The sequence below is a fragment of the Mobula birostris genome, chromosome 4 (genome assembly GCF_030028105.1).
Source record: "Mobula birostris isolate sMobBir1 chromosome 4, sMobBir1.hap1, whole genome shotgun sequence".
Taxonomy (NCBI): Eukaryota; Metazoa; Chordata; class Chondrichthyes; order Myliobatiformes; family Myliobatidae; genus Mobula; species Mobula birostris.
In genome coordinates this window covers 87637278-87662963 of record NC_092373.1, presented here as the reverse complement: position 1 = coordinate 87662963, position 25686 = coordinate 87637278, and the positions used below count along the sequence as shown (strand labels likewise).

At 43.2% G+C, this 25686-nt stretch overlaps 1 protein-coding gene across 1 annotated transcript in view; it reads right to left on the bottom strand.

Annotated features, from left to right (window-relative positions):
* Positions 1-213: 213 nt before the first annotated feature.
* LOC140196463 (uncharacterized) overlaps positions 214-25686 on the bottom strand; it is a 388255-nt gene continuing 362782 nt past the window's right edge. The window contains exons 34-36 of the mRNA XM_072255725.1: positions 14772-14909; positions 5559-5738; positions 214-4023 (exon numbers count right to left, since the gene is read on the bottom strand). Coding sequence (XP_072111826.1) covers positions 3940-4023; positions 5559-5738; positions 14772-14909 — 402 coding nt within the window. The 3' untranslated portion in view covers positions 214-3939. The remainder of the gene's footprint in view (positions 4024-5558; positions 5739-14771; positions 14910-25686) is intronic.

Sequence of the window (25686 nt, the reverse complement as noted above, 5' to 3'; positions counted from 1 at the left end):
GAAGCAGATTCAGAACAAAATTTCAAAAGAGAGTTCAATGAATACTTTGGCTAACTTAAATGTCATGGTCAATCAACATGCAATTGGCTAAGCTAGGCCAATAGTTAAGTGCACGCTCAGTAATTCAGTACTGCAGCCCATATATTGAGAAGATTACATACAGAATAACTCAGACACATTTGATTAAAACCACATTACAACCAGTTTTATTAATTAAAAAATTAATTATAATCACTTTACAAAACTACACAAAGATATCATATGAATTCTTGTTGAGTTTGGTTTGGTTACCAGAATCATAACTGGGTGCATGTTTTAACCTATATTTAATTGAAGAGTGAAACACAATACTAAATCAAGCAATCAAACACAAATCCTGACCTAAGAGTAGCTACTCAGTATATCAAACATACACACCAATACAATTAGTCAGCATGAATCTAAAACTTCGCCAGTAAAAGAGAACAAAAATGAATAAAAGCTTTTGTTTCTCTCAGTGGAGCAGCTGATTTTAAAATAATGACGGCATTTTATGGGAAGGTTGGGTAAAGGGTTGAGCATGGTTCTCCCTCTATTGAATTGATATAATTACATATTTTTTCTCTTTTTTTGTGTGGGGAAGGGGGTCTGGGGGGGTTGGTGTTCTTGCTGTTTTGTGTGGGGGGAGGTGGATTTAGGGACCGATGGTCTTGTTGCATTCTGTGTGGTGGGGAGGAGGGTTTGACGGGGGTTGATGATTGTGATTTGTGCGAGGGTGTGGGTTTGCTGTTTCTCTTTGAACTGACTTCCATGGCTTTTCTTTGTTTCATGGCTCTCTGGAGAAGAAAAATCTCAGAATTGTATACTGCATACATACTTCGAACCTTTTGTTTTTCAGTATGCAAATATCCACCCCATTTTGTTACATAGAGCTAAAGCTTCTCCGGAGTTTATGCATCAAAAGCAATTTTAGGCAATGAACTGACAGATTGGCTAATTAATTCGGCCAAATTGGACTGTCACTTCATCAAGGAATGACTCAAGTCCTACAAGACAGCTTAATAGGACCTTGATGGAGATCTGGCATCATTTGTGGTACATTGGCACTAGGACTGATTTCATTAAGAGCGAGGTTGGAAAGAGTAGGAAGAATGAAGAGATAAATCCAAACACACAAGGGTTTCGGCAGATGCTGGAAATCCAGAGTGACACACACAAAATGCCGGAGGAACTCAGCAGGTCAGGCAGCATCTATAGAGAGGAAGGGTCTTGGCCCGAAAAGTTGATTCCTTATTCCTCTCCATAGAGATCCTCCAGCAATTTGTGTGTGCCACAAATAAAATCAGATATCATGATTAGGCAATGCTGGATTTCAACATTAAAAGCTCTTTGTTCCAGGAGGAAATAAAGATACAATAACACTAACATGGACAGAGATAACCATTAAATGCAACACAGTGAAAGACATCAAGGAAAGTAAAAACCCTGTATACTTCACAATGGAGAAGCACACCAACTAGATGTGTGGAAACATGAAAACCTTATCTTGGATGATAACCATCAGTCTGTTTTAACATTGCTAGCGTGAATGTTGGATGTGAATTTTTTTCTTGTTTAGACTGAAGGATCAATTCAATGTTATCCATTCACAGCTGATTTATTTTTTCCTGTATCTTAATAGGGAGTAGATATGTTTAGATATGACATCTTCTAGTCAATGTACAGTTTGATGTTAGAATCCATTCTTGGACTAATATGGCTTAATTGGCAGGTCTTGGATTGAGGGTTTCTCAAATGAATTCTTAGTGAATGTGGTGCTATACCTGAAACATTAACTCTGTTTCTATTCCCACGGAGACTGCCTGACCAGCTGTGTATTTGCAGCATTATTTAGAATAAATGCGGTTCATTCCTTAACTCCCATGGTAAAGTTCAGTTCTGGTCAACTCATTAGAGGAAAGATGTAGAAGCTTTAGAGAGGGTGCAGAGGAGATTGAGCAGGATGCTTCCTGGATCAAAGAGCACGTCTCATGAGGAAAGAATGAGCAAGCTAGAGGTTTCTCTGTGCAATGAAGGGGGTGACAGGTGATTTGATAAAGATGTATAAGGGGGTAAGAGGCATAGATAGAGTGAATAGCCTGTGTGTTTTTCCTAAGGTGGTAGTGGCTAATGAGAGAGGGCATAAATTTAAAGGGATTGAAGGGAAGTAGAAGAAGATGTCAGAGGGAGTTTCTTTGTACACGAAGTGTGGTAGGTGCATGGAACACACTGCCAGAGGTGGTGGTAGGGGCAAATAAATTAGAGACATTTGAGAGACTCTTATAGGTACATGGATGAAGGATAAATGGAGGGCAATGTGGGATGGAAGGGTTAAATTAATCTTGGATTATGTTAAAAGGTTGTCAGAAAATTGTAGGCTGAAGGCTGTGTACTGTGCAGTACTGTTCTATGTTCTGAAGTTCTGGAGTGTTATCCCTAGCTGATGTATTGCACCATCCTGGCTGCCAATTTAAGTACAGACAGAAGCCCCATGTAAGTTACTGATCCTCAGCAGTGTAGGGACGGAAATTGTGCTGTTCAGTGCCTACTAGCTGTAACGTTGCCACTAATGACTATTCTCAGTACCCTTTTGCTGTGAATTGTACACACATAAACACTTGGCCTTTTGGATATTGAACAGATTGTAAAATGAGCTATGTGCAAAACTGCCCTGAGATTAAGCACATGGAAAGAAAAATCAGCTTTGACCTGTCATCACCCAGTTTACACTGTATTTTGCCTTCTATAGTTGCTGTTGCTGTTGCTACGCTATTTGATGGAGCAGAGTGGAGCAGAGGAGTACAGCAGGGGAAGGTAGGATCATTTGCACCTGAACCTGATGTCGTTTTCCCTGAAATTAGTGACCAACCAGCAGCTGGAATCAATGGAACTTTCATTTATAATGCAAAATTTAAATTATACTGTCATTTCAACACCAGCTAACAGCAACAAGGTTAACATTATGCTGACGAACAGCCCTGCAGATTTTGCCAAACTTTGGGTCTTCTTCCCTGCTAGGCTATCCCAGTACAATGTAGGAACACTTGTAATCACAAGGTAAGGCTAATGTGTTTCTTTGAGATTGGTGTTATTACAGGGGTCTATGATTTCACGCTGATCAACCATTCCTCTCTGAGCTGTGGGATTCTAGGGTTTAGCAGGGCATCAGCTAAAGGTGCAGAATGCCCACTTTTCACCATGATTTCAATGAAGCCCATGACCCTTGGTCCAATCAGGTAACATCCAATGGAGCTGTTCTGGGTGACAAAGAGAAACTTCATCCATGAAACCAGAACAGCATGGTAGCAAACAGAAGGCCTGTGCAATGGTTAAGAATGTTTCATGTACTTCCTTGGGAATGTTAGTCTTTGAATTTCAGAAGCAGAGCTATGGATCCTTAAGTGAGCAAACAGGACAAATGAATACAGTTACCAGCTGGAACATGCCACGTCAAGAATGTAAACAGACTCTGTCTCGACTCTGTCTCGACAGAGACTGAGGTCAGTGGTTGTTGGGAAGGTTTCACAGAGATTTCCCACTGTGGAAGATTCAAAAGATCAGTCTTTTCACAGTATTGAAATTAGATGTGAGAAGGCACAGGAATGTCTACTGTAGCTGTGGGGTCGGAATCCTCATTGGTTGTTGTAGGCTAGATGTCCAATCAGAATGAGGATGTCAGAAAGACCTTACGAACTCTGCCCATAAATCAGAGTAAGGAACTGTGCTATACATATGGGCTTTGAGGAGTACCTTCTATGATTTGCAATTCAAGCAAAAGGTTTCAAGAGCTGTTTTTTTTTCAAGATGATGGCCATATAAATGTGACCATTCAGTTGTTCATTCATTAATTGAATGGTTTTGCCTTGAATATTCAAGATTATTCCCCAGCTTCCATTGGATGGAACTTGATTTGCTTCCCAGCTACTTTCCTGGTTTGAGCATTTGTGAAATATAGACTTGTCTTTTCCTCATCTCCCGATCCAACTGCTCCTGCAGGATAGCTACCTAAACAAGCAGAACAAGTGGTTAGTTAGCTTAAGGCAACACTCAATAATGCCTGTTGAACATACTTTTCATTGAATCCGTGTTCAAGAGTTCAATAGTTCCATTTAATATCAGAGAGATATATACAATATACAACCTGAAATTCTTGTTCGTTGCTGACATCCACGAAAACAGAAAAGAGCCCCAATGAATGAGTGACAGTGAATATGTTAGAACCCCAAGCCCTCCTATTCCTCCCTTCCCACGCACAAGCAGCAACAAATCAATACCCATCCCCCTCCATGACAAAAAAAGGCATCACCCACCAAGCAAGCAACAGCAAAGCCCCCAAGAAACACCATGATCTGCAGTACAGCAAAAATTGATTATTCACCTTGACAATTCAACATACCACAGGCTCTCTCTCACCCCAGTAGAGGGAAAAAGAGGTGTCACCCTTTCCCAATGAGAGGGGAGAAAATTCAATTTGAATCAATTCATGTTGGTTCAATCTCCTGGATTAGACAAACAGTGAAATACAAAACCAGAAGAACTATTGATAATTTATGTTTCTTCAGTTAGTGGCAGCTAGGCCCAATGGCATCCCTTCAATCTGACTGTTTTTAACCAAGACTCAATACTATTCTACTAAATTTTTTTACCATTAAACTTCATTTCTTCCCTTCTAGTCAGTAGACCCAAAAAAGATCTCCAGTCTTTTTGCTGCAAACATCGTCTGTTTTTCTGGCTTATTCCTTAATGCTTGCTGCCACTTTCTGCCTTACCCTTTTATGTAGGCAGTAAGGCAGGGCAAGCTTCACAGTGGTTGTCAGCTTATCATGAATCTTTATGATAATTAGACAGCATAATAATAATTGGATACAGATAGCAATCAAACTGGTAATGTTAGATAGTTCACAATACTCCTCTCCTAGCCCAGGGCTGCCTTTGGCAACTGTAGTATTCCTACTGTGGCAGATACTCCACATAGTCACAGAACTCAAGGGGAAGCTAAATGCTTCCTTATTGGCAGTAAATTTCAGTGTAAAGACAGCCAATTCCTGGAACAGTAAATTTAAATATTTAGCTGTGCTGGTATAATGAATGAACAGGAAATATGGCAGTAGACGTACTTTCAGAGACATAGATCCATTGAAACTTTCTCTGCCCTAAATTTCAGGATCTGATATTTCCCCATTTTCTTCTCCCCAAAACTAACTCCATTTTCCTAGAGTCTCCATTTTCTTTTGCTGTTTCAGGAATTATCCCAATTTTTTGGAATGCTGGCATTGCTTACCATATTACAAAGCAGTCCACATTCTAGTGACACTCTAATCTCATTCTATGTTACTTATCTAAAATCTCCGTTTCCTATCAATATACTTACTTACTAACAAAAAATACATGTCTGTGTTATCTTGCCTACCTTTATCTCAATTTTATTAAACATGTCAACTTCCCTAATTTCTCACAGGTGAGAATTTGAAAACATTTGAAAATAACAATCAGTCATTGTCCTTGGTAGACTGGGTAAACTAGGCATATGAAATATATACCTGTTCTTCGAGTTCTTTCACACGTTTTCTATGGGCTCGTTCCTTGGCCTCCAGTACTCTCTCAGCCTGCTGATTAGCAGTCCGCAGCCGCTCAGTTTCCTTCTCCAGCTCTTGATGGTGGCGGGTAGTCAGCTCCATTAGTCTCTGGCTGTGGCTTTGCTCCATTTCAGCTGTCAGTCCCTGTCAAGTAAAAGGTCTGACTGAATAACAGTGGCAAAAGCATGCAGGACTGTTGGCTGAAATGAAGACTAATTACAACATTGCCAACTTTATGAAGGAAGAGCCTCATTTGCTTACTCTCTGTATGTATTGCACTCTGACTCCATTCCAACAATTCCTGATTGACACCACGGGCTGCTCCTTTGAAGGAGTTGGGGTTTTCCCGGGAATTCACAGCTGGCATGCTGAATTGTTTGGTTTTTGGTTTCTCCTTATTTAGTCAGAGAGTAATCCAAAATGGAAACATTCAACCCATTGTCTATGCAGACCAAACTGCCCATCTAAGCTAGTCCCATTTGCCCAATTTGACCATATCCCTCTAAACCTTTCCTACCATGTACCTGTTATTTCTTCTGCCTCAACAATTTCTTCCTTCTCAATGAAATTTCCAATTAATGTAACTCAATATCATTAAAGCTTCAAGGGCCCCTGTCAAAGACACTCCTCCACCTGCCCCGTCATGCCACTCTGAACACTGCAAGGGGGCTGTGCGGGTTAGGTTGTGCTTGGTATCAAGGAATAGCTTTCTGCGTGAGGCTGCTGGAATAGGATTTCACAAAGGTCCCAATGTTAGTTGTCTGCAATAAAGCATTTGTAGATGACCAGTTGGTCATCGTAACATTTAGGAGAAGTTTAGATATGTACATGGACGAGGGAGGTATGGAGGGCTACAGTCTGTGTATAGGTAGATGAGAAGACCAGGATGGCACAGACTAAATTGTACGAAAGCCTTTTTCTGTGCTGCAGTGCTCTATGTGCAGGAGCCACTTAGGAAGAAGTTCTGCCAAGGAAATTGAAGCGTAAAGTCATTGCAAGACAATATGAAAACTGGCTCTTCAGCTCACCTGCTCTGCATGACCTATCAACATCAATACTATGCTTTCATTGACAGAGTGTTGTCAGCTAGAGTCACAGAATGAATGGGTACCTCAGCAGCTTAACGCTGGAGAAAGTACTACCTGTTGGTCGAAGCTCAATCTATGGACAACACTTGGGCAAACTGTAGTCTCACTGAAGTCTCCTGATGCCCATGGAGTCCTATTAAATTCTGAGGAAAGAAGCGCAATGTGTTCCTAGTTTTGCAAAGGTTGGCACCACTGCGACTCGATAACTCTTGCAATCATCCACAAAGGTGAGAAGGTGCTTATCGTGCTGAACCGAGTCCTGGCTGGAAAGAATAGCAAGAGGTGATCCACATTAATTGATTTCCACCCGTTTTCAAAGTGGGTTCGTGTTAGATGGTGAGAAAGCATCTATTCTAATCTGATCAAGTTCTAATCAATTCATGTCGTCAAATACTTAGGAACTGCCTCAAATACTTCGACTTGTTCCATTCTGCAGTTAAGTTGAGAAACGAACAAATCAAATTCAAAGGCAGGGTGTAAATTAAAATTCATTTCCCTTGGAGGGTTTGAGATCAATGAGTGTTAGAAATGGCAAACTGAAAACAAAGTCACATTCCAACTCCCACATTTTACCTGAAGGTGTTAGGCTGTGGGAGAGGGAGGCTGAACATTTTCATGTATCATTTTCTTGTTAAGAGCAATATTAACATAAGTTTGGAACATGAGCGTCTATGGCTGCTTGGTGCCAGTGAAACCAAGTTGGAGAGAGACGTGGCAGTGTAATGGGGACAAAGATTTAACACTCAAATCATGTAATAAACACTGCAGCCTCTGGATTGAGTCTGTAGAAGGCTCACAGTATATGGGTTTTATAGGAAGGTAATTGCGAAGACCGAGGAAAGGCTTTTTAGAATTGCAATGAAGTTTGCAAACTTTGTAGTCTTTGATAACCCCTTGAGTTCCAATTTGTAGATCTCCATGGCAACATCAGCCTGACTGTGCTTCTGCTGCAGTATTTAGGACCCAGAGAAGGGAACAATGCACAAAAGCCAGCGCCTCAGATGCAGTAGTGATCTGCTTCCTGATGGAAAGAGGCTACTCTGACATCATCATGCAGTAGAATCTGAGGAGATGACGATATCACATTAGCTGGTGGCTGATAAATCAAAACAACTGTAGATACAGGAATTCTGAAATAAAAACTGAAAATGTCTGAAACATTAAATAAGTCAGGCAACATCAGTACTACCAACCTAATCACTATCTCAGTGTAGGATAGACCACTTTGCACAACAATGGACTTTGCTTCTTTTCCTAATTGTGTTGTTCCTTGTATAATTTTGTATAACTTGTGTTTCATTGTGATGCTGCTGCAGATAAGCTTATGATCGCACCTGTGCTTACATAAACTTAAACTCAATACAACAAACGTACTTACACATACAATAAACTCAACTTTGACTTTGCAAAAGGGTTGGCCACCCTACACTGTTGGCTGTCAGCCGAGATCCCTCAAATTACTTGCTTTGGGATCCTTCGGGGACGTAGTGCATCTCACGAACTGAAGCAGCAAAGGACTGATGGATCACTTGTTGACGATGGGCACCGTCAGCTTACATGGGGTTACTGTTCAGTGTGTCTGAAAGCACAAGGCAATCAAAGCAGCCACACATCACCGAGAAGTGTTCATCATCTGCGAGGGCCAACACATCATCCACAACAGCCCACCTCCAATCAGAGGGGAAATACAGTGCAAATTCCCAGGCAGATACTGTGATGCCTTTGTTCTGTGTTAACCCTGCCACCCAAGTCATACCCTTTTTTTCCTCCTTCGGGCAGAAGATACGGAAGCTTGAAAATATATACCACCAGGTTGAAGGTCAACTTCTACTCTGATGTTATAAGACTCTTGAACAGATCTCATACGATAAAGATGAACTTTTGATCTCTTAATCAACCTCATTTTGGTCCTTGCTCATTACCTGTCCTGCTGCTGTGCACTTTCTCTGTAACTGTAACATTTTATTCTGCATTCTGTTTATTATCTTTCCTTATGAATCCTCTCTATGTACTTGTGTTTTGGAGTGACCTGTGTAGATGGCATGTAAAACAAAAAATTTCACTGTATTTTGTTATGTTTGATAATAAACCAATTACAACTCCAATTGGACTTACCAGTTGGCTACATGGAGTTAAGAAGTATCACCTTTGAATGTGGCTAAAAATATCTCATTATATACCAAACCATGAGGTCCAGGAGTGGCACTGCCAACCTCAGACACTGGTGTGCTGAATAGGTGCCTCAGGTACCTTGACAGACCAGATGGCACTTCACCCCACACCCATATCTGAGTCTCCAGAATGATGGTGATTTGGTACCTTCTGTATAAACTTTTGCAGAATGTTGGAAACAAGGTGGCGGAGAGAAAGAGCGTCACTGGATGAAGCGGAAGAGGAGGAAGGAATATTGAGCAGATTGCTATGACAATGATCAGATGATCTGATTCAGAGGAAACATTGGGTAGAATAGTAGAAATAGCCCCTGTTCTTTTCTGAACTAGTTACATCTACATCTACTGAAGAAAAAGAGCCTGTTTAAGATTTTAAGATCTCAACTAAAAGACAGAATGAGGGACAGTGCCGCACCCTGTATTTTCCACACTGATGTCCAAGCTTGCTTACAGCGCTTTAAGTTCTGCAGGGTAACTGGAGCCCAGTCTTTTGATTCAGCGATAGCAGTGTGAGTCCAGCTCGTATTTGGAAGCCTAAGATCTCAGGGCTCTGGAGATGGCAGATCGAGGGTCGGAGTCATGGCAGGAGATCCGTGTGTCATCGGGGGAGTCAGAAAGTCTACTACTGTGGTCTTCAGGCACAAAGCTCTAAAAAAGCAACGTAACGGACTTTTAACATCGTAAACTAGTGAGTTGATGTTATGTCTCCCTGCTCGCTGGGAAAATGGAGACACCTCCCTCTCCTTTGTTAGGGAGAGAGAGAAAGCCTGTGGTATGTCAAATACCGGCTGAAACGCAAAGTCTTCGTGCTAACTGCAAGTCCGTGTCTTTGCTGTTGCCTTGCTCACGCTTGAGTGTTCGGTGGTGGTGCTGATGCTTGCTTTTTGTTTTGCCGGTGGGGGAGGGGGGGATTGTTGCTCGCTGCCACTTACGTGCAGGTGCAGGGAGTTGGGAGGGACTTTGGGGTTCTCACGTTTGACTGTCTTTCATTCTTTGGGGCAATCCTCTATTTTTGTGGATGTTTGTAAAGAAAAAGCATTTCAGGATGTATATTGTATACATTTCCCTGACAATAAATTGGACCTTTGAACCTTTGAACCAACAAAGCCACCGTTGTAATTTAACTAATTTAACATGGTGAATCACAATTGTGCAAGACCTGAAAATGGGATCAATAATCAAATTTAATGCCAGTCCAACAAATTGCAACTTTGTAGACTCACTGTTAAAACAACGAATGCAAATTCTTGTGCAACTGCTTGTCATTCCTTTACCTGTTCCTACATGTTGCAATCTGTGGCTTCAGCTGAGGAGGAAAGTTTGCTACTTTAACAGCTGAGATCTTCTGCACTTTGCAGCTCCTGTAGATGCTAAGGTAGATGGCTCCTTGTGAAACTGTGCAGGGGTAGATGTTGTTCCATTGGACATGTGAGACTAAAGGGGCACTAAGATTAAATGATGAAGGGACAACGGGTGGGACAAGGACATGTTTTGATCAATCAAGTTGAAGTTGAAGTCAAGTTTATTGTCATTCAACTGTGCACATGTATACGCCCAAATGATAGAACATTCCTTTGCTGTCCACCCATGGTGCACACCACAGTACATGCACTCTAACTCACACACTTAACACATAGAGTAATATTACCACAGATAAATCAACAAATAGTAAGGTGCATATACAAGTTAAAAAAGAAACAGTATAACGCATCATACATGATGAGGCTGTATGATGAGTTTCATACGTGTGGCAGGGAGTCTTATGGTCTGGGGGAAGAAACTGTTTCCCATCCTAACAATCCTTGTCCTAATGCTACAGTACCTCTCGTACGATGGTGGGGGGGGGGGGTCAAAGAAATTGTTGGACTGATGGGAGGAATAATGGACAATGCCAAGGGCAGCATTCCTGGTAAATATCTCTAATGGGTGCACCCACTTTGATAACCTCTCTTGCTATTATGACTGTCATACACTTTTTTTTACAAGTAAGTTGGTGAATTAGCCAATGAATCATAGGCTGGGGCAAAATACATCGTATTCAGCATGCATTCATATTCTGAGTGGCCTTGTGTACTTGTGTGACTTTTGCATCTGGCTGTTCTTGCAAGTGGTCATTGACAAAAGCATCATTGCAAAGGCTTGCAACTTCATACCAATTTCCATCCAAGACAGACTTCGCTAATCTCGCTGTGCATTGCTGCTGGGATATCTGCCAGAACCTCACACGTTCTTCACTGCTGCTCCAGAGTGCTCTTGTTGGTTGACGGCATTTGAGATGCAACATCTGTACCCAGCTGGGCAGAGCTCAAACAACACTGCGCTGCCCATCTCTCTATTATCCATCGCTACTCTCTTGTGTATTCATACAAGCAGGTGAAAAGTTACCTGACCCAGTATAGAGTTTCTGAGCGGATGTAGGTCAGTCAGATCCTGTGATAGTGGAGATTCAGGGTGTGCAACTTCCTCCTCTGAAGTGTGCCCTGAAGATGTGTGGATGGCACATTAAAACGTTGAAGATGGGAATGTTTTAAGGTCATCAACGTGCAGTGATTGCTCCAAGTCCTCATGGGTGACAGTTATTTTTGACATGCCATAACGAGACAGGATTCTGTAATCTATTTGCCAGGGGATCCTCATAACTCATCTATGATGTCTACCCGTTCCATCATGGTTCTACCTTAGAGTCATAGAGTCACAGAGCACAGAAGCTGGTCCTTTGACCCACCCTCAGGGCGGGCAGAGGCTATGGATGGCACAAAAAAGGGCATGGGGTCTGGTACAGATCAGCCATGAACTTACTGAAAGACTAGGTGGCCTTCTCTCCTCCTACGTTCTTGTGATTGACTGAAAAAAAAATGAAGAGGACAGATTCAAGGTTGGGAGCAATATTCTCCAGATTACAAGAGAATAAGCCTCCTATTGTACTTGTCAAAAAGGAATCTAGACATTGAGGCTGCTTCACTGCTGTTTCCTTCTGAGTCAAACCTGCACCACATTTACCAGGCTTCCTACTTCTCACAGTAAAGAATCTGATATCTCTCTAAGAACTAATGACATTTAACAGGTCATTAATCGAGACTGGTCGTTCATGAGTGCACTGTACAATTCCGGATTCCCGCCAGAATCCATCAAATTTCCTGAGAGCAATATGCCCTTAAATAGCGTACCTGAAACAGAATTACGTACAACATCATCAATCTAAGTGGCCAGGATTCCAGATCTACTGTGTAGCAGATAATTGGGTAGCATGTAGCACAACTATAGAGCCACTGCCTCACACCTCCAGTGACTGACCTCAGGTGCTGTCTATGTGGAGCTCCATGTTCTCCCGGTGACTATATGTTTCTCTCCGATTCTGCAGCTTCCTCTACATGTCCCAAAGAGGTTAACTGGCTGCTGTAGATTTCCTCTGGTGTACAGATATGTGGTAATTTCTTCCAGTTCTATCAATGTTCAACCACCAGACACATTTTACTTCTCCGTCTGCTTGTATCAGAACTCACTTCTTCTGCCTGCTATCACCTAGGCTCGGCTTTCCTCTTTCTATTTGTTTTGTCTGGCCCACTAAGCACGTCCCACAGTCTTGCTATTGGCAAAACGTTCCCACACTAAGAAACATAATCTGATCCTAACTGCTTCACTTACAGTTACATTTACTTATTTGGACTCACTCTATCAGAGATACTGTATACCATTCCCTCTACTTCTCCCCCATCTTTTCAGCTGCAGAAAAATAACTTTTTTTCTCTTTTTCAATTCTGATGAAATGTCCCTTACCTGAAACATTAATTCTTTCACTTTCTGCAGATGCTGCCTGACCTACTTGTGTTTCCATCAGTTTTCTGTTTCTATTTTCCATTTTCAGTACCTGCATTTTCTTTGATTAATTTAAAATAGTTTATTTTCAGTGCTGGATGGATTGATTAACAGCAATTAACACTTTTCACTTCATCAAGAGGACACTTTTCCTTGATTTGACTTTTTGTAGGAAGTTCAATTTGGAAGCACTCTGTGTACTTGGTGCCTTTATACTTTCAGTGCACCTCTGCGTTGCAATTAATACGCAGTATCCTGCTTCTGGTAGCTTATGTCTATCAGAGAACGCAACTTAATCTGTAGCACATAGGTCCCCAATGTTGAATTCTTACTTCATTACTTGGCAGGAAATTTTGGCCTATGACACCCTTGGTGTCATTTTTGACACATACTGGTATAAATACACTTGGAAGAGAACTATCAGAACATAGTTCCCCTAGAAATGCAAACATTGAAGGAGATGCTACATGGTTTGTGACATCTCAAATGACTGAGGTTGATTTTCAAGGCAACAACTGTATGAAAAACAGGAGTGCAATAAAGTGATTAATTGACTTCTGTGATGATCCATAGGTTTCCAATAGGTACATTTAATGTCAGAGAAATTTATACAATATACATCCTGAAATTCTTTTTCCTCACAAACATCCACAAAAACAGAGAATACAGGAGTGCCCCAAAGAATGAATGACAGTTAAATGTTAGGTCTCCACAGTCCCCCAGCTCCCCCTCCCACGCATAAGCAGTAGCACAGCGATGACCCCCTTTCCCCCATCAGCAAAAAAGCATTTGCACCCTCCACCGAGCACTCAAGCATGCAGCAAAGCATCAATAAAGACACAGACTTGCAGTATCCCAAAGACTACCTGTTCACCTGGTAATTCAACATACCACAGGCTCTTCTTCTCCTGCTAATAAGGGAAAAAGAAGAGTCTTGTATAAAGGAACACTGCAAACACAGCTAACCCATACGGAGGACAGAAAGCAATTTGGATTGTAATGTATGATCTTAGGATTTAGGATTTAATATCAGAGAATGTATACAGTATACAGCTTGAAATTCGTACTTTTCACAGATATCCACAAAACAAGTGACCCCATAGAATGAATGATAGAACATAGAAGCCCTGGAGCCTCCCATCCCCTCCCTTTGCCAAAGCAGCAGCAGAAATGTCAACCCACCCCTCCACCCCATTTGCGCCAGCAGAAACCCCCCCCCCCCCACCAAGAAAGCAACAGAAATAGCCCTCAAGGAGACCTTGATGCAGAGGCCTTCAAAACTACAATCCATAACCCAGCACTTCGGTATCTCAGACAGGCTCTCCCTCCCCAGCGAGAGGCCCTTTAAAATAGAATCACTTAGATAACCCAAAGTCGGATAGAGTCAGACATCACTGAAACAAGGTGTTCAGCCGAATGTGACCATATTAATCACCATGTTCCCATTTACACAAATCCGACAGGCCCCCTATTCTTGTCAACCCCTGTATATTCTGCCATACTACTGGCCTTTGTTCATCCTGCGTCAACATGCATTCCCTCCAGATGACAGGGTTTGTTCCATGTACCCAAGGTATGAGGATTGGTGAGGTAACTGGCCACACAGACAGCACCAGGCATCTGGGTTTAACTCAGATCTGTGAGGCAGAAGCTCTCCTAGCTGAGCTACTGAGTGCAACCCAAGATGTGCAGATCAGGCTACTGTCTCTAATCCTTAGATCTACCAGTTCAGGTGAGCAGGGCTGAGTGCTAAAGTCAGAGGGTTGAAATGGACAAGGGAGAGAGGGAGGTTCAGTGATAGAGGGAAGTAGGAGGAAATCCCAGTGATAGCAGCTCAGGAACGTCCAGTAATGGAGGGACGATTGTCTAGTGACAGAGGGAGTGAGGAATATGTAGTGATAGAGGGCGTGAGGAATAGGGCAAGGTGGCCAGAGTGTAAAGGTTGGTCTGATTGCTGTTCTGTCGCTGCTGCATCTCTTTATACCATCTCAACATGAAGGCCAATCACCCTAAATGAGTGAGGTCTGATGCCAGCAGCTAATAACAGCATGCATCAATGTTTCCCACAGCTTGTTAAAATCTGCCGGCTGGTTGTGACTCGCCCTGATCTGCAGCTGCTGGATCTGCCTTTGCGTTTCTGCGAGATCCATTTCTGCACCACTGAGTGACTGATCCAACTGTCCTTTCTCCGTTGACAGCCGCAAGACATCATCTTCGGACCTCATTCTGGCCCGCTCAATCTGGAACAAGAACGATTTATCACCACAGTGAATGCTGGCTGTTGGAGTGAGGTCTCTCCCACCGGTTCCAGTACAGGCAAAGCCCAGACCCTATCATGGCAAGCTGTCTTCTGATAGGAGCACTGGCCCTTGGACAAGTCACTGGGAATGGGGCCCTGCACAATCAGCAATGAGGTCTAGATAAGCACGGCACTGGGGGTTCCTTATTATCTCATGTGTGTGTGTGCAGCTGAAGCTGTTGAGTTAAGCTTCCCAGGTCACATAATGTAAATGTGTTCACACACAAACACACACCATGTGGTACCTGTCCTATGCCAAAACATGCAGGGAGGGTCAACTAAACTACATCTTTCATTCCTTCAGTGAATGTGGGAACAGCCAATTCTGGTAACCTGTAATTTGAGAGGTTGCTTTTCTACCCGTCCATATTCTTGGAGTTTGAAACAGGGAAGACTTGCAGACTAATTAACATCAGTCAGGTTTTGATATGAACTACACTTCCATGACTGTATCTACCTTTACGTGAGTTGATAGGAAGCTTGCCTTGTATGGGGAAAGGGTTTTGTGATCAGGCCACATCTGTAAGGAGAGAAACAGTTAAAATTTCAGGTTATAAACTAATCTGACAAAGGGTCTTTGACCTCACATGTTGGCTCTGTATCTCCTTCCAAGATACTGCCTGACCTGTTAAGTACTTACAGCATTTTATTTTTTTAATTTAAAATTTCCAGCATCTGCAGTTTTTCTTTGACTTTCCTGCACTTCAATAATGTCTTCCTTTTCCCTGAACCATGACTTCCGCACTGTCATAGTTAACCAATTCCTTGGCCATGTCTCGTCCATTTTGTCCATCCCTTCTCTCACACCTTCTCCTCCTGGACAGAGCAGAGGTGGATTCCCACTGCTCCTCTGTCTCACTGTGCATAGTGCAGTTTGGGAAACTAAATCCATCTGCTCCGTGGTAGTTTGTTTTCACACAGAGAGTGGTGGCTGCCCGGAACGGGCTGCTGTGGGTGGTAGTGGATGCAGATACGACCGCGGTGTTTTAGAGGCTTTTAGACATGTGAATATGCAGGGAATGGAGAGATATGCACCACCTGCAGACCAAAGAGATTTTGTTTAATTTGACATTGTGTCTCTACGTACATCATGGGTTGAAGAGGCTGCTTCTGCGCTGTACTGTTCTACGGGCTCATCTTCCATCCTACCTGACTCTAGTGGATTGCAGAAAATTCTACCTGCTCTGACAAGATTCTATCAGACACACTTTCTCCTCCAGTTCCCTTCCAGCATTTCAAAGAATCACATTTTCTCCAAATCCATTGTTCGCTATTCATATCCCACCACGCACTTTCATCTTATGGTACTTGCCCTTGCAACCTCAGGGAGGTGCAACGCCCGATCGATCTCCTTTTCACCTCCCACCAAACTGAAGGCCAAACAGTTCTTCCTGGTGAAGAACCTACTGATTCACTTGCACTTCTTCCAATCTACTGTTCCCAAGGTAACCTCCTCTACAAACGCAGATTGGGTGATCGCTTGGTGTTCATTTTGCAGAGACCTTGAGGTTCCTATTGCCTGCATACTTAAATCACCATACCACTCTGTCCTCTCTGCTTGTGGCTTGCTGCACTGTTATAACGAGCTTGAGGAACAACACATTATATTCCATCTGGGCACGTTGCAGCCTTTTGGTCTCAAATTCTCCAACTTTAAGTAACTCAGTCTTTCTTTCTGTCTATATCAGGGCTGCCCATTTCTATGGGTCATCCACCAATGATTTTGGCTTAGTTTTACTCCTCCTCCTGCTACAGCCTGGCCAGTTGGCCATATCCCATTGCCCTGCGTGTCACTACCCCTCTACCTTATGTGGACCCCCCCTTCCCCTTTGCTCTCCACAGTACTCTGCCACTTTCCCTGTTTTCCCTCTTCCCCAGTTCTGACCAAAGATTCAAGATTCAAGTTTGATTAATGCTATTTCCTGTACAGGGGTTTAAGGAGAACAAAATAATTGTTAGCCAGATCTGATGCAGCACAAAAAACACAAAAGGTAAAAAATAATAATGATAACAAACTACACACAATAAGTATGAGTACATAAGATAGCTTACATACAGATTGATCGTATGTCCATAAAGTGACACCAGGCTGTACATAAGGTGACTGATGGAAAACAATAAAGTTGTGAAGGAGTTAGTGGGTGAAGGTGTTGATCAGCCTTACTGCTTGGGAAAGGTTTCTGTTTTTGGATCTGGTTCAAAGATCCAGATCTTTGAAGTGAGTGAAGCCTCTGTTGGTCAGGGTCAACCATGAACGTTGCATCCTTGCCGTCTAGATATGCAAGCCTGGGCAGTACGATATGGAGAGCAAGCTGTTGCCCCTGTAGCAAGCTCCCCCTCTCCACACATCTGATGAACTCAAAGGAATGGCTGAGACCAATACAGTTTGGTACCAGCAGTGTCGCAGGAGTTGTCAGGCAGCATTGAACTCAATGTAGGATTGCTTTAGGGACTCCAGCTCTGGATTTTTCCCTCTGAAGCCTTCCCCATGAGTGGGTATAGCCACAAGGCAGAGGGGATTTGAGACAGAGCTTTCCTTCTCCTAGATGAGCTGCAAACCACACCTGATGAGCCCCATCTGCCCAAGCAACTGGCTTTAACGTGCCAATAACCTGCCTTTGCCCCTTCTCCTGTCAGTAGAAACGGTTCCATTGGGCTTAGTAGCTAAGCTATACATGAAGGCTAATTGCTGACCTTGGTTGTCAGAGGCTATTTCAGGCACACACCATTGGGAGCATTTAATAGGTAGTGGGAGCTTGTCCCCATTACCACCCCCGGCTATAACAACTGTATGGGAGTGAACAGTCTACAAGCAGGATGTATGGAATCCTTCATGATGTTACCGATCCTTTTCTAGCATTTTTCTGTACATATGTTCCTGATGGCATGCAGGCTGGTGCCAATGATGTGTTGAACAGTCTTGACTACCTGTTGTAGAGCCTTCCTGTCCGTCATTGTGCAGTTTCCATACCAAGCAGTTATCCAGAAGTGATGCTCTCTACTGTGCATCTGTAATTCATGAGGATGAATGTGCAAAGTCCAGATCTCTTCAGCCTCCTACAAAGCAGAGGCGTTGGTTAGCTTTCTTGACTGTGGAGGATGTGTTCTGGGACCATGAGAGGATGTGCGTGATGTGCGCTTCCAGGAGTTTGACAGTATTTGAAGTTTCAACTGCTGTGCCTCCAATGTAAATGGTGGTGTGAGTGGTAACTATTTCTGTTTCCATCAATGCTGTCTGACCTGCTGAATGTTTCCAACAACTTCTATTTGCATTTGCATATGAGGGAACTGAGGCTAAGTGCTTTGAATTTTCGGCATTGCCATGTGCTGAGACCTTTTGGGAAACCACCATGTGCAAAATGTGCAGAGATCAGCAACATACCTTGAATTGTATTGACAGAACTGGCATTTGTTGTGTAGAACCAGGCTCATTAAAAGTGATAAGATCATTTGATTTTAGCTTGTGGGATTTTTCTTCTTTATTAGGTGTCTATGGGGCAAGGATAATCATGAATATGCATGTGTAGACCATTACGACGATCAAAAGCAACAGCAGTTACTCAGAGGTTCATGTTGCACTGGATTCCAGACATTGTGTTAGCTCTTTGTAGACAACCTAGGACAAGCACAGGCCTGATCCATGAACTTAATTCATCAAGACTCAACTCACAGTTTAGAAAACCAATGAGTCTTTTTTTCCACGAAGCACAGCCTTGTTCAATTCCAATGAAGTAATTTACTGAGTGCTGCTGATTTTTGTTACAGCCTTGCCTTGTGAAGATCACCTTCCACCTGATCTACCATTTCTTTACAGCCACCAGCAGTTGACTCTTCACTGTGAGCTTTATGACCTATAGAGGTTCTTGTCTACAAAAGGAGAGCCTCCCCCCCCGCCCCATGAGCCAGATGAACAAAACCACGGTTTCAAATTTGTGGTTCCCTCTGTCATGAACAGAATGATTTGGTAGAACAGAAGCCAGATAATAATCAATGAGTTCACTAAGATGCAAGTGAATCAACAGATCAACAGACAAAGGCAGAAATCAACATAATCCTAACTGGTTTCGTGCCCAATTTACAGTATATACAGCTTTCACTATAATCTGCACTCTTTCTCAGTTTGGGGTAAATCTTTGAAGTATGATGGGGATTAGAACAAACTGATGTGGCATAAACATCTGTAATGCCCTCGTTTGTATCCTTTACTGTTATGCTGTATGTATTTCATTTTGTGCTGTTCTGTGAGAGGTGCTTGTTTTCAGTTTATGTGTGGGTTATTGTTGAAGAGTTGAGGAGAGATGTGTGCCATCCAATTAGGATGGTCGAATTAAGAGGAGGTTTCTCTAGTGAGGGGCATTAAGGTTGTGCTTGGGGCTTTTGTTCGCGAGGAGATGAAGAGAGAAGACGCTGGGGAGAACTGATCATAGCACAGAATCCGGTGGGAGACCCACTTATTCGAGATGGATTGTGAGCGATATTTGGAAGGTGGTGTGTGCTTTCCCTTTGACTGAAGGCCCAGCATGTGAGTGACAGAGAAGTTCAAGGTGAGCTCCAACTTTTGCACATTTGACTGTTTAATTAGAATTGGCCCTTTTCTTTTTGTTATTCTTCACTAACCCTTTAGTTAAGATTCAGAAATATATTTCCTTTAATCATATGCCATGTACTGTCTGTTATTTCATGGCATTAATTTGTAACGGGGTAGCAAGTGACACAGCATCCACACAAACTGGGGTTTGGGGTGGAATTGAGTGCACCTCAATCTCACGAGTTTGGCGGGGCTGGAGGTTGTCTTCCTCAGACTTACGCAGCCGAGGAAACCAAGGTGTTTCACATCTATCCTGGATCTCTACAAAGATTGCTTGATCCAGCTGCTGCAACTTTTTCTTTCAGGTTCTTTGCTCTTCCCTCCTGAGGTTCTCATTCCACACAAGAACCAAGTTCCAACTGGTACCAACCTACCTCATCCATGAGTATGAGCCCACAGTGAGAGCTGGCATTGTATGTGCCTTCTGAAGCCCTGCATCCTGATTTACCTCACATCCACCAAAATGCACCGAGAATACCTGGCTGAGTTCCTTCCCTCACCTTCCCTTGATCAAAACAACTACCTCAGTACCATTAGGAGTATCATCATCAAACATTATTGGGCACCGTACCCTCAATAGCCAAGGTCAAGGATTCCTCCTGAAAAACATGCAGTAGTTCAAAAGCTTCTCCCAACAGCTCCCCGGTACCTGAGTTAGTTGTATAACGCACCCAGACGTTATGAAATGAGTGGGCAGACATTATCTTTGGAAGAATTAATACTGGTTTGACTCCCCACAAGTTGAGGTTCATGTGATAGCGAATCTCACTGACAAGTGCTGTTAAGGAATCTCTGAGCTTAACAAGACACTAAATAAGCAAAGCCATGTGTCACCCTGACAGAGTACTGTAAAAGCAAAGAATTCAGCCTTGCAGATTTCATTATCACCTTAAGAAAGCACATATTGGTTTTATAAATATATAATCCTTTCATCTCTGAGACTTAATATTTGAGCTGTGGAGATTAAGATTCCTTGGCTGATGATGGAATGGGCTAAATACTGACTTGACTGATGCCGCCTTTTGTAGCTTAACAGTTACAAGCATTCCAGGCAGATGTGACTTTTTCCGCCGCAGGGTAGACTGACAACAAGATATCAATGGAGTCAGAAATGCAGACCTTCTGAAAGGAGACTGAAGTACAGTAATCCGTGTAGGGAAAGCTGAACAGTCTTCTTGTTAGATATGGAAAATCAATCGGGTGGGTAACTGGTGATGGAGTAGGAGAGCTGGAAGAACAAACCTAAACACAATTTGCTGTGTGTTTTGATTTTTGTTAGATTGCAGGTCCTTCTTTCCATTCATAATAGCTGGGTGTTTGTCAGGAAAACCAATCAGTTAATTTCATTTTCTCTCTTTGTCGGCCTCCATCCATCATTCATCTTCCACTGTCTCCCCATTCCATTCCCCCTCCCCCTCTGTTCCTTAACTGGCCTAGCCTGCCAATCAATTCTGACCTCTCCTCGGTGTACCAATCACCTCACATTCCTGTCTCACCACTCCCCTTCTCCTTTTTACACTGGCCACCTCCCTCTTCCACTCTCTGCCTTGATGTAGGATTTGGACCCGAAACGTCGACAATTCCTTTTCTCCCACAGACGCGGCTCGAGCTTCTGAGTTCCTCCAGCAGACCGTTTGACGCTTCTTTCGGCTCGTTTGCGTTGATACGTAACTAGCAGCTCATTGAAAGGGAAAACCAACAGAGAGCTTGAGCTGATGCTTCTTTCGATAGCAATCTAATTGAGCTGGTTAAGACTATTATGGGATATCAGCTAGGAAGACTATTTGTCAAGGTGGGGATCCAGATGTTGCCTGAAGGTCAAACCTAGGATATTGAGGGAGTGATGTCAGGAAGTAGTAGGCTTACAAAGAAAGCTAGCACAGAAACAGGGCCTTCAGCCATTTGAGTCCAAACTGAGCATCAATTGCCAATTTACACTAATCCTAACCTGATCCGTTTTACTTCCTTCACATTCCCATCAATGCCCTAACTTCCACCACCCACATAAACACCTGAGCCAATTTACAGCGCACCATTAACCTAGCACACAGCAACAAGGAGAACGCATAAACTCCACACAGACAGCAACCCGAGGTCAGAATCGGAACAGGGTCACGGAAGCTGTGAGTCACTCCACTGCCTGGGCAGTTCTAAAATCTGGGAACTCTGTCCCTGTAGAAGAAAAGGCACCATCAACTGAAAATGCAAAAGGCGGAAGTGGTAGACTTAAGTTAAACAGAAACTGGGTACAGCCCCAGTAGAGTTGTCTGACTGAACAGTCTTGGAGCTGAACAGCTTTCTGCTTTTGAGTTCAGGAGCCTGATCAGGTTCATTGCAGAGTGCAGAACTGTAAAAGGGTGGGGCTGAAATTCTTTGTGCAGCGTTTTCAAAAACTGACACACTTGTGTCAAATTCTTGTCCGTGCTATCATAGCAGCCATTGGCCCATTTTAAAATAAACAACTTAATGACTTCTCTAATGCTGCACGCAGGAATTTGACCCAAAGATGCCAGTGATTTAAAAAAATGCTTGAAGAATTTCAATCCTTGACAGGTAGGCAGTTTGGATATCCAAGATATATATGTATAAAGTATATTCCTCCTTTGAAACTCGTGTCAGTGATGAATGTAAAGAGAAAAGGTGGGAGACATTCTTCTATGATGAAAGGAGGAAATTCTGTGAAATTATGCAGTACATTTCATGGCAGTGGGATCATTTTAAAGTGTTTCATTGCCCATGTAGGCTTTTCAAGTGTATATGTAAATATGGGCAAGAGTGCAACAGTCCTAACTTTTGTGAAGTAATAAAGAGATTGAGTCGCGTATGACACAAGTGGTTGTATATTGGAGGGTCTTCAGGTGGCTGTAGAGGCCAGCCCCGGAGCCACATAATCCTGCCCCTTTGCGACTAGTTGATCACCATTAGACTTAATCCAGAATATTAGGATGGTTTCCCTTAAATCTGTGTTTGACTTGGTTTAACGTGGGGAGGCTAATGCACAGGCAGCCACTATACCTGTCCTTGACAGATTAGGGTCAGGGTCCAGTGAAATGGAGTGCAAGATGACTCGGGATGCCTCACTGCTGCAGCCTTTATCATCTTCCGCCAGCTCTACGGGTGAGGTGTTGGTTGGATTGCTCATTGTGTGGGACCCCACCCCCACCACCCACTTGACTTTACCGCCATGGGTGATCTTCTCAGGAGCTAAGTGCCAGATGGCTAAACTCCAGTTGGCATCACTTGCAGGATTCCTCGGGATCCTTTCTCGAGGATCATCACCTTGTGGTGAAGAGGTTTGTGCGTTCCATAAAGAGATACAACATGGAATCAGGTCCTTCGACCCATTATCCATCCACTTACACTGTTCCTGCACTGATCCCATTTTATTCTTCCTACATTCTGAGCAACTCCCCCTAAGTTCTACCACTCACCTACACAGCACAGACAACTTGCAATGAACTTAATTCAGGATCGAATGGCTTGACATATGAAGAGCATTTGATGGCTCTGGGCCTGTATTCACTAGAATTCAGAAAAATGAGGAGGACTTAATTGAAACCTATCAAATGGTAAAAAGCCTTCATAGAATGGATGTGGAGAGGATGTTTCCTATGGGGGGAGAGTCTAAGACCAGAGGACATGGCCTCAGGATAGAGGGGAATCCTTTTAGAGTGTAGGTGGGGAGAAATTTCTTTGCCAGAAAGTGGTGAATCAGTGGAATTCATTGTCACAAGCAGCTGTGGAGGCAAAGTTTTTTTATGTACATAATGCTCTGGCTAAGATTTCTATTGCTAATGCTGTGGAGTATTTCATTTAGTAGCTTTCTGTAAAAACAGTGGGTCCTGCTGGTAGAATGTTTTGGTTTCAGATAAAGATAAGGGGCTATGATGTTCAACTTAGGAATGTTGTGTCAGCCAATCAGGATGGTGGAACTGGGAAAAGGTTCTAGAGAGTGCCGGATGGAGACAGATTTGTGATGGACACCAGTAGATTTTCAGGTGTTTTGGCAGGAGTTGCAGAAAAGAGGAGATCAGGAGAGGTGCCTGTAGGATTTGATCTGACGGGAAGAGTGATTGCTTCATGAGACAAAGGAGTCCAAGATGGGAAGCTCTACCGGTGATTGGTGATGAGAATTCAGTGCCTTGAGTAACGGTCATACCCAGCTTTAGGAAGAGCTGAGCTCCAATGCCATGTGCACATTTAGACTGGTTTAACTGTAATGGGCCCTTTCCTTTTTTCTTTTCTTTCTCTTAGTAACTGTTTGATAAAGATGAGATTAGTAAATACACTTTTCATATAATTTTATGCAGTGTACGATCTCTTATTTCTTGCTGACTGATAATTGTGTATGGGCAGAATTTACACATCATTTGCTCAAATCGAGGTTTCATTAATCAGAACATCACGACGTTCCTGTTTGGTTGAATCCCAAATCATACTGACCCTAAATGTGTATTGTTTATGAAAGATGGCCTTCTCACTGCGTCATCCCATGGCTGTTAGCAGAGTCAGCCAATGAGCCAATATGCATATGAGCATGGTGAGGGGTTACATTTGTGGGGTGCCTGTCCGGGTTTTGCTGAATGCTGTGTAGTTGTAGTTAAGAATTAATTAAGTAATTTGTATGTTTAAGCCTGTGTTTAAACTAGTGTCAGGGAAAGTGATTTAGGTACTTTCTAATGGACCTTCTCCATGGATTATCACCTTGTCGCGGTGGAGAAGCTCGTGTGGTCCCATGATCCTGAGAGTAATGCCGTCTGGAGCTATTCTTCTGGTAGGGTCACCCATGGCAGTAAGGTCGAGGGTGAGGTCCCTGACAAAGAACAATCCAACCAAGACCTCAATGGTGGAACACATCAGCTCCAATTGTCGTGGTTTCCATGCCATTGGATTCAGTTGGTTGATTTCTGAAGTATCATGTGCTTCTTGGAGTGCAACATCAAGTACACGTTAAACAAATACACGCACAGACGTCTTCACTTTGTGGGCCACTTCTTCAAGTCTTTCGGCGATCGGGGGAGGGCATTGGGAGCAGGCAATGTGATGACTGGAAGCTCCTAGTCAAGAACCGGCACGAAAGCGGTGAATACTTGATTCAGTCACTCAACTTTTGGACAGAAGCAGGAAAGTTGTTCAGCAGCAGTATTCATGTCTGAGCAGCCCTATTTAGGATCCACTCTGCTCACCCTGAACTGGGAAGGGGCTAGAAAAGATGCCCTAAAAATAGTCTGCTTCACCCCATCCTGTCTGGAAAGCCACGTCCAGAGGGATCACCATCATGTGGTTGGAAAACATCGAGAAGTGAAACTATGAAATTTGGAACCTGGACTATACGAACTCTGATGGATAACCCAAACTCAGACCGACCAGAGAAGAGAACTGCCTTTGTTGCCCGGGACTCCAAAAATTCAGCTTTGACATCGTTGCTCTGAGTGAGACCCGCAGAGCCGGAGAAGGGCATCTAAAGGAAGAGCAAGGTCAATACTCTTTTTTTCTGGAAAGGACTTGATCCTTAACAACCGAGGATCCATGGAATAGGTTTTGCCATCTGAAACAGCCTACTTCAGAAGCTGACAGAGCAACCACTGGGAATCAACGAACGGCTCATAACTCTGCGAGTCCAGCTTGTCAAGAACCAACACACCACCATCATCAGCGCCTATGCTCCAACTCTGGACGCTGAAGATGAAGTAAAGTTGAACTTCTAGGCCCAACTTGACGATGTCCTTTCCTCTGCTCCCAACAACAAGATCATTCTCTTGGGAGACTTCAATGCCAGAGTGGGGAAAGATCATAGGCTCTGTACTGGAATAATAAGCAAGGAAGGAGTTGGCAAGGTCAATGCCAATGGAACACTGCTCCTCAGCAAATGTGCTGAACACAACCTGGTGATTACAAACACTGTATTTCGCCAGAAAAACAGGCACAAAGTCTCCTGGCAGCATCCACGCTCCAAATACTGGCACCTTATCAATTACATCATCGTACAACCTCGGGACCAACGAGATGTACTGATAACAAGAGCTGTTACTGGTGCCGACAAGTGCTGTACAGACCATCGACTCATCTTGTCCACCATGAGAATGAAGATTCGGCCCAAAAGGAAACACCAAAATCAGAACACTATTAA